Source organism: Leptonychotes weddellii, chromosome 6 (genome assembly GCF_054177405.1).
Source record: "Leptonychotes weddellii isolate Sample4059 chromosome 6, ASM5417740v2, whole genome shotgun sequence".
In the NCBI taxonomy this organism is placed as follows: domain Eukaryota; kingdom Metazoa; phylum Chordata; class Mammalia; order Carnivora; family Phocidae; genus Leptonychotes; species Leptonychotes weddellii.
In genome coordinates this window covers 125,126,938-125,136,983 of record NC_138374.1, presented here as the reverse complement: position 1 = coordinate 125,136,983, position 10,046 = coordinate 125,126,938, and the positions used below count along the sequence as shown (strand labels likewise).

General features: G+C 39.8%; 1 protein-coding gene across 4 annotated transcripts in view; it reads left to right on the top strand.

Annotated features, from left to right (window-relative positions):
• ESRRG (estrogen related receptor gamma) overlaps positions 1 to 10,046 on the top strand; it is a 569,800-nt gene that overhangs the window by 372,036 nt on the left and 187,718 nt on the right. The window contains exon 1 of one of the 4 annotated variants that reach the window (XM_081825169.1): positions 7,766 to 7,836. The exons of the other annotated variants lie outside the window; for them this stretch is intronic. Coding sequence (XP_081681295.1) covers positions 7,799 to 7,836 — 38 coding nt within the window. The 5' untranslated portion in view covers positions 7,766 to 7,798. Of the gene's footprint in view, positions 1 to 7,765; positions 7,837 to 10,046 lie in introns of those variants that run through there. 4 annotated transcript variants of the gene reach the window in all.

Genomic DNA, 10,046 nt, shown 5'->3' with positions numbered 1-10,046 from the left:
GCTCAGTTGGTTAAGCGGCTGCCTTCGGCTCAGGTCATGATCCTGGAGTCCCGGAATCGAGTCTCGCATCGGGATCCCTGCTGAGCAGGGCGTCTGCTTCTCCCTCTGACCCTCCCCCCTCTCATGTGCTCTCTCTCTCTCTCTCCAATAAATAAATAAAATCTTTAAAAAAAATTTTATTTATTTATTTGAGCAGGGAGCCTGATGCGGGGCTCGATCCTAGGATCATGACCTGAGCCAAAGGCAGTCACTGAGCCACCCAGGTGCCCCTCTCCTTAGAATTCTTTTTTTTTTTTTTTAATTTTATTTATTTATTTGACAGACAGAGACACAGCGAGAGAGGGAACACAAGCAGGGGGAGTGGGAGAGGGAGAAGCAGTCTCCCCGCAGAGCAGGGAGCCCGATGTGGGACTCGATCCCAGGACCCTGGGATCATGACCTGAGCCGAAGGCAGTCGCTTAACCGACTGAGCCACCCAGGCGCCCCTCTCCTTAGAGTTCTTAAGCAGCTTCTCAGCACCTACAAAATGACATCTATTCTGCATAGCGTAGTATTTTGAACCTTCCACAGTCTGGCCCCCGCCTGCTTTCTGAACCCACAGCTGACTGCAGATCCCCTATAGTATTCTTCACAACCACACAACCACAGCCTCCTGTCTTCTTTGAGCCTACCCTGTCCTCCCCCACTTCTGGGCTATCCTTCTTCATCCTAGAACGATCTCTTTCTTTTTGCTTACTGATATCCTTGTAAATTCAGTGCTGCCTTTGCACATAATTTCCATTTGATCTTCCCATACCTACGGTGAGCTTACCCTTGCCACTAGCTGATTCAGCAACTGATGTTTGTAGATAACATGTCAGAGCCCACGTGACAGTGCAGCGACCGCAAGGCCAGGTCTTCTGATTAAAAATCTTAGAGTCATTTACTACTCTGCCCTGCAGGGATTTTTTGTTTTGTTTTTTGTTTGTTATGTCTTAAATCAAATCTCTTGGCAGATTTACTCTGACCTAAGGAGATATCAAAATAGCTTTTCTATGCTTTATCTTGCAGATTCATGAGATCATAGGAACAACACTTTAATTTAGGAAATTTGTGCTCTCAAATTCAAAGCCCACCACTTTTAGTGTGTATATGAACTCATGATTTATTCATTCATTCAACAACCAAGGCACAGAGTGAAATTTTAGAGATAGAGAACAATTAAGGCATAATTCTCTCCAAGTGGAGGGACAGAAATATAAGAACATATAGTTGACCCTTGAACAACACAGGAATTAGGGGCACCAACACCCCACACAGTTGAAAATCTGCCTATAACTTTTGACTCCTCCAAAACTTAACTGCTAATAGCCTACTATTGACTTGAAGCCTTACTGATAACCTAAACAGTCGATGAACATATTTTGTGTGTTGTATGTATTATGTACTGTATTCTTACAATAAAGTCAGCTAGAGAAAGGAAAATGTTATTAAGAAAATCATAAGATAGAGAGAATACATCTACAGTACTGTACCGTAAAAAATCTGCATGTAAGTGGACCTGCTGCATTCAAACCCATGTTGTTCAAAGGTCAGTCGTACATTAAGCACAATGTGCGAAGTGCATTTGCAGAAACAGGCTCATGGTATTATGGGGACATCAGGGGGAAGGAGTGTCAGCAAAGACTTGTGGAGACTTAATAAGTCAGTGGAGTTTTTACTATGAGTAGGTGCTAGCCAGTGGATGGGGCAAGGGACCAGGGGGAGGCATTCCAGAAAGAAGGGGAAGCTGTTGGGTGTCGGAATTAGATATTGTGAAGCACAGCATTTATAGGAGGTTCAAGGTGGGGAGAAGTGAGATTGGGGGCTGAAGGGAAGGTGAGATCTGGACTCCCTGGCTGAGGGGCTTGGTTGCCAACCTGTAGAGTGTGTGGAGGCATTGGAAGGAATAGATCATAAGCTTGTCCAGATTTGTCTTCAGGAATACACACAAATTTATAATTCTGCAGAAGCCTCCTTTCAGGAAAATAGGTATTAGCTGTATAATCATGCTGTTTCTCCCTGCTAGTACTAAATGCTGTAATGTGTGTGTAGGAAAGTTAGAAAGGGAAGGAATGTGCTTTGTGATTTATTTCCTTCTCTGCTAAGGAAAGTCATCCAGATAGTCTTACTCGTGAAGCATCTGGTAAATTGGGGATGAAATAAATTTTTTTAATTTGTTTAAGTTACTCTACAAGTTTTCTCTCGTGGAAGCTTCTTAGAAATTCTACATTTCTCTTGGAATGCATAATTTTACCTACTCAGGTTTTATAGATTGCACCTTCTCCCCTAACACTTTTTACTTTGTTTATACTTATATCCAAACTCTATTTTAAAGGATCAGATGAATCTCCTTTTATTTCCACTTCTTTTTTTATTTTATTTTATTTATTTATTTGACAGAGAGAGACACAGCGAGAGAGGGAACACAAGCAGGGGGAGAGGGAGAAGGAGAAGCAGGCTTCCCGCTGAGCAAGGAGCCCGATGCGGGGCTCGATCCTAGGACCCTGGGATCATGACCTGAGCCAAAGGCAGACGCTTAATGACTGAGCCACCCAGGCGCCCCTTTATTTCCACTTCTTAAAATCTCATTTTTTGCCTTTATCCTATCTCCCATAGTACTTACTTCCTTGTCAAAAACACAAAACCAAGCCAGAAAAACTTTTTTTCAGAGCCCACCTTGAATTACATAACAAAGACATACCACCACATTGCCACTCACATATCGCTTACCTAAGGCCATTTTAAAATGGGCCATGTTTTGGGGGAAGACAATGAGGAATGAAGTCAGGTGCATGACCTCATGAATGCATGGAATTATTTGTGTTTACAGTAACATATTTTATAAGCTTTTATTTTTTATTTATTTATTTTTTTAAGTGAGCCATAAGCCCAGCATGGAGCTTGAACTCATGACCTCAAGATGAAAAGTTGCACACAGAGCCAGCCAGGTGCCCCCAGATATTTTATAAGCTTTTAAAAACAGGATACAGGAAGGTGTCTATCATTCTGATTAGTAGAATATTATTCACTTTGGGTCTGATTTTTATTTCATCCCTTGCTTTATTAGTAAGTTAGAGGAAGATCTAGCCTAAGAGATGGAAACCCAGAATTTGGACTGGGTTCTATTCTAATTCTGGGTGTGCTTCAATACGTCATCTGTCTCCCTTCCCTGATCCACGGTGTCCTTGTGTATAAATGAGAAATAGAACTAGGTGTTGATGAAAAATTTGCTAGATGTGGTTATTTGAGACTGGGTATAGAATATGGGAAATCAGTGGAAACTTCTGGTCATACAAAGTAACAGAGTTTAACCTATTGTTTAAAAAATGTTTTTAGATCAACTTTTTAAGATAAAACATAAATACAGCAAAATAGATATTTTCCATGCACAGTTAGATGAGTTTTGACAAGTGTGATCCATCTAACACAATCAACCACTGGTTTCCATATGCCTCCCTCCTGGCCTTCCCCACCCTTTGCTCCAGACAACCCCTGGTGACTTCCATCCCTACAGATTAGTCCTGCCTGTTCTAGAACTTACATGAACAGAAACTGCGAGGATGTACTCTCTTGTATCTACCTTGGTTTTGCACATCAGGATGTCACTGATATTTAGCGATGTTGCGTTTCTCACAGTTCATTTCTCTTTTATTGTTGACTAGGATTTGGTTGCTTCTATATATTACAATTTGTTTATCTATTCATCAGTGACAGACATTTGATTTGTTTTCAGCTTAGGGCCGTAATGAATAAGGCTGTGATTACACATTGGTGTACAGTTCTTTATGTGGACATATGTTTTCATTCTTAGTAAATATATAGGAGTGAATTGTGATATGCTAAGTGTCTATTTAACTTTTTAAGAAAGTTCCAGACTTTTATTCCAAAAAGATTGCACCATTTTATATCCTACCAGCAATGTAGGTGAGTTCCAGTTGCTCCCATGTATTTAGTGGTATCACCTAGGAATTTTAGCCATTCTTATGAGTGAGAAGAAAATAAAAATTTCTCTTTAATTTACAGCTGTAAATAGAAACCCTAAAATTATAAAATATAAATTGCTACAAAAAACTTAGGGATATTAAAATTAGCATATCTTACATTTTATCATCTTTATTATCTTTAATCACTTATATTTGAGACCGCTGGTGTTTGTATAGGTGATGTATATATATATGTTCACGTGTGTATAAGCATATTTATTCTAGTCTCAAGGTTTTTCGTTTATTACGGTGTTGCAAACAGTTTATCTTCTTTTATAATCTCCCAAATTGCTTAAAAAATCAGACTTTTCTTGTAGTTAATAGTTGAAAATATATGTATACCTGGTAAATCAGAAGATTCCATCAGTAGAATGAGAGATTCTTTCCTGAAAGTACGTATCTTTAAATGACAGACTTAAGATTTCTTTTTAATTGGGTATTAAGATAGTTCCAGCTAAGTGGTAGACTTTACATATTAAAGTTTTCTCTACAAAAAAAATGTATTTATGGGTGATAATCATGGGTTATAATCATGGCTGCCATGAAAATAAATATTTCGATCACAGCCTCTCCAATGACCGACTGAAACTGAGGGATTGATATCATGGAACCCACCTAGTGTTCTAACCTACTGGCTTAGAGAACAAAAAGATAATTCTTCTAATGTTCATAGAAGAATTAGGTAGTGAGCCAGTTGATTAAACGTGTAATTAAAACTTCTCACCCCCATATTCAAACAATATCTTTTCTCATTTTGTAATGTTTGTCTGCGATCTTTATGTACTATTGCCTTTAGAGATAACAAATTTTCACAGACTTAGAAAGCAATAAAATACATTTAACACTAAATCTTTACAGAGCATAGTTTAATCTTTCTCTGATGCAGAAAGCACTTTATAATTTTATAGCTCCACAACCTCATTATTGTGAATGCCAGTTATTATATTGGCTGAGAGTGGAAATGATGGTGCATCAAAAGTATGTGCTATTAGAATCTTAGATCGAGGGAGGTGAATGCGTGTTTACCGATACACATCTCTTTATTTTAAATTATATATGATTTTTTTCCATTTCTATTTCTCCTAGGTGTTTCCTCTACCCTGCTCTACTCTTTCTGAATATATATACATTACTCTCTTGAGTTTCCATAACAAAAATACAATTCCAGGCTTTGTCTATGTGAAAACCATGACAAAGTGATTTTATAGCCAGTTCTGAAAGTGACTAAACTTGACAAAAATTGTATTTTATGACAACCTCTGCTTTCATGTCCCCGGCCTACTTTTATATCAGCATTTTTCTTTTACCCCAAATATGAACAATTTCATATCTCTGCATTGGCTGAAAACAAATCCCTTTACCAGGAATACATTTTAATGGAGAAGAGCATGCTTCGCTTAAGTCACCGGAGCCTTAACACCTTAACTCTATAATATTCAATTTCTCACTCACCAAGAACCGAAGCCTTTTTTTTTGGTGGTGGTTTGTGTTCATAGGGGTTGGGGAAGAATTAGTATTATGGAACTAAACCAGATTAAGGGGGAATGTGAATTAGATTTGGTAACAGATGGTGCTGTGGAAATTAAAGGTTCTTTGCGAATGGAAATGACAGCAGCTTGACTCTGTTCTCTCTGCCTGTCCCGTTCATGCACTTGATAGACGGGTATAAATCACAACAATCCTGTCTTGACAGCCAATTTCGAGAATTTGATCTGGTTAAAGACATGGCTTTCCTGCTCCACTCACCGAAACCTGCTTCTATTTTATTTTTACACAGCACCTTGCCATATTTAGAAAAGCAGATTCACCTGCCTCCCCTTAATGAAAATTTTCTTAATTACAGTTTTAGCTCTTTAGTGTTAATTACTTTTCCATTCAGCCTGAATTTTCGTCATATCTCTGAGGGATTTTTCTTCTTTCTTTTTTTTTTCCCCCTACCCTTTTTACTCCTGCACATGCTTTTGTTGTTTCTAAAGATGCTTTTCATTGTCAGAAGTTGTCAGGGGCACGATTTGAGAATCATAATTACCCAAATCATTATTTTTAAGGAGAGAGGCTTTCATGTGCTGTGGGAAAGTTACCAAATCAGAAAAATTATGAAAAGTGTGAGAAGCAGTCACCAAAAATAGCAATTATTTCAACCAAATTGCATGAGAAGGTGACAACACTTGTTTTGTTTTGTTAATGAGGGTTGTAGAAATATCTGCTCCACTGGCTAAAATAAACCCCACCAAGTAAAAAGATGTGACCACAGCGTGGCAGAGCCAGTATTATGTCCGTGTTGACCTTACGATGAGCTGGGAAATCAGAATTAAAATGCAGACTCTAAATGAGAGACTAGAAATATCGAACAAATTGCTTGGACCCTTTACGTCCAGGTCCTCAGGTCTGACAAGCTCAGGAGACAAGAACTCACGTTTTCTCTTACAAATCCACGTGGCATTTGGGCTTACCACATATCAAGGAAAAGGAAATAGAAGAGAGGGGGAAAAAAAAATCACTCCAGAAATGAAGAGAAGATTCTTTGAGCGAGCAACTAACAGTTGGTAGAAATGAAGCTTCCTACTGGCAGTCAAATCAAATGTAGTAACAACTCAGCGGCGCCCTGCTGCTTGCTGACAGCGTGGTGTCACACACTGGGACAAACATTCACTTAAACACTGATTGCAGGGAATTGCCCCTTTCCGCCAACGCCTCCCACCAAAAATGTAATGAGCAAAAAGAGAACCACTTCTAGGAAAAACCAAGAGTCCTGCTCCCCGCCCCCAATCATCACTGCTGTATTTGTCCTTTTGGAGCCCACTGGGAACGATTCCTCAGTTCAATGTTGTTGCTGTTATGCAGCAAGTGGTTTCTGTAATTATTCCTCCGCCTGCAGCACGCACGCGCACGCGCACGCGCACGCACGGCCATGGCCCCCAATGGTATCTGAGAGCAGCCAGCGCCAAAGACTTGGAGGTGTGGGGAATGTGCGTTAGTGCAGTAGCCCTTCCTCTCAGATCTAATCGGAGTTACAGACCAGTGTGGTATTTATTAAGTAAGTTTTTATTTAGTAAGATAGGATTTTTTTTTTAAATGGCGGAAGTTACTTTAGAAAGCATGTGGGCGAATCCTGTCAGTAAGTGACGACCCTGAAGGTGGTACAGTGACGTGCCTCGGGTCACACAGTGCCACATCCAGAGCTGGAACCCACTTGCCTAACGTCGTCAAGTGCCATACGAAGCTGGGTTTCCTGAGAAAGGGGAAAGAAGACAAGCAAAGCGGTGGGAACCCTGGTGTAGTACCTTTTTTTTTTTTTTTTAATTCGTTTTTTCAGAATTGCAAAGAAGATTTAGGGATGTTTCTCTGCATGTTTGCTTTTGGACCTCTGAGTAACAAATGACAAGCACGTTCTTCCTGTCTGAACCCCAGGCTTGTTGATGGCTTCCCTTGGCTTCACTGGATGCTGTCTCACTGCTGAATAATCCCTTTTTAAGAAACTAATTCTGCCACAGAACAACAACTTTGTCGTTTCTGTGGCTTGAATTAGGTATATGTGTTTATGTATGTTATTTTCCCTTACCTGCAATTGGTGGTCCATGTATTTCAACTTCACCTTCTCTTCAAGCAGCTAGCTCACTGAAATGTTCAAAAAAGGAGGACGGGAAGATTTAGGACTAATTAATTAGCAATTTCCCCTCTTCCATGCCTCCCCCGACTCTCCTACTTTAGCCGAACAACACATGATACCAACTGAATATAATCATAACCTGTGCCCTCATAGATCACCCAGGACCAGCTGCCTTTGCATCTAGATGTTAACCACTGCAGACGAAGCTATTAAGTTAAAAGTGTAAGTATAGTTCAGCCACTTGTCCAAGAGGGGATGATGTGGTTTATTATCTCTGGTTGCACTGTGAATCTGTCTAGTGTAGAGATGTCCATATATGCACAACCTTTATTTCAACAATGATTCCTTCTTAGTATTTAAATTTTCTCACTACTGCAATTCACCCAGTTTCAGGTATGTTTTCGAGTTCCACTCCAAGTGAACTGGCCTATCTCCATGAAGGCAGTGGGTTTATTGGTCATTGTAATTGCTTTTGCAAAACAAAATACCCTTTACTGAGTAAAGGGTGACATCAATACCATGATCTCAGTATTCTTGCATCAACTCCTGGTAGCATTCCTATTTCCTGTTTCAGTGTAGCAAAGAGAATGGGAAAGGGAAATTCAGTCAGCCTGAGCTTTCATTGACCTGGATTTGATTTGTGAACTCCATCACTGGAGTGTGTGTGTAAAGCATCTATATTCGATTGTAATTTGTAAAGATCAGTGCATAGACTGTCTATGAGTTGAATGTCTGTTTATTTCTCCTCTAGTGAGATGCCGCCAGAAGGTCTTCATTTAGCTGTCAGTCCTCTCCTGTTGTGTCTGCTTTTTCTCTTCAGTGTGCTCCTTGACTGCTTGAAAACGGAATTGTCTGAACACAAGCAAACTTTATTGATCCATATTTCTGTTTGAAAGACCAGAGATTTGTAGAAGTAGGAGACTATTTCTTTTCTCTAGAAAGCTTACTATGGAGGAGGCCTGCTCATGAGCGTAGTAAATCTCTAAGACCGAATAAATGTTACATTCAGCATATATCGTAAGCTTCATTTTGATGATTTATCTTATGCAGTTTTTACCCCATCGTAACCTTCTTTTCTAGCAGTGGTTCCCACCTCTTGCCCGAGGCTCTTTCACTCTGCCCTGGGAAGAGTGACGTGATCACCACATGGGCAGTTGCTACCCAAGTGGGTTGAGAGTGAGGGACACTATTTAAATCCCTCTGGTCCTTAGGGTTCTTGGTCCCAGGAGTGTAACTTGTGTAAGGTAAGAAATATTCTTAGGACTCGGAGTTGTGCTTGTTTGTGCTTCTGTTGTGCATTTGAATTTCTGACTAGGCATTTCTTGAGATTCTCTTTTAACATCCGTAGGTGTCATGGAGTTGGGCACTTGTGAGGATATAGTTAATTAAGCTGCATTAGGGCAAATATGCACACTTGTTAAAACACTTAATTTGCCTCAATAATATTGATTACATGGCAGAAGTTTGTATAAGCTAAATGGTATTTTCCCCCCACTGTTACACTTCTTGAATGTAATCTGTATAATAGCTAATAGCCATCATCAGTTAAATATCATGTTAGTTATAAAGTAATGTCATAAGAATTGATTTGGACTTGGCAGTGGAGGAGAGCTCTTCCTTCAAAGCTGATGTAGATGATTAGCCAGAGTTTTAAGCAGAATCATGGTTCATATAAACGGTGTATATTTTATAGACTTATAACTACTCTGTATTACATGAGTGCCCATTATATTAAAGAAAAGCTCAGTTAATTATGCAAAACGTCATGTATGCAATTACCCAGCATTATTATGCATTTAACAGTTTTATTGATTTGCCAGTAGCTCACTTACTGTATTCAGAGCTATAAACAAGGGATGTTCACCCTTAGATTGAAATAGGTCCAAGAAAACAAGCTAAGGATAAATTACACTACTAAGCGCCTCTGCATCAGATCGAATCCTTAAATACAGAAACTGTCAACAATCATAATGTGCAACACATTGTGATATCACAGGACCATTTCTTTTCCCATTAATAAAGTTTATCAACCAGGAAGCACCAGAAATCATCTGGCAATACAAATTGAAGCTACTGCAATTTCCTACATCTAAAATAGTCTGGATAACTTAACAAGGTGATCAGCAGTGGCCTCCAGCTTGCATGGCACGATGAAATGGGATGCTGGTATATTTATAGGTATTTTCTAACACATGTGCTTACAACACCCCCAGTCTTGTTAGGCTGGATGCTCTTTTTTTTTTTTTTTAAAGATTTTATTTATTTATTTGACAGAGAGAGACACAGCGAGAGAGGGAACACAAGCAGGGGGAGTGGGAGAGGGAGAAGCAGGCTCCCCGCAGAGCAGGGAGCCCGATGCGGGACTCGATCCCAGGACCCTGGGATCATGACCCGAGCTGAAGGCAGTCGCTTAACCAACTGAGCCACCCAGG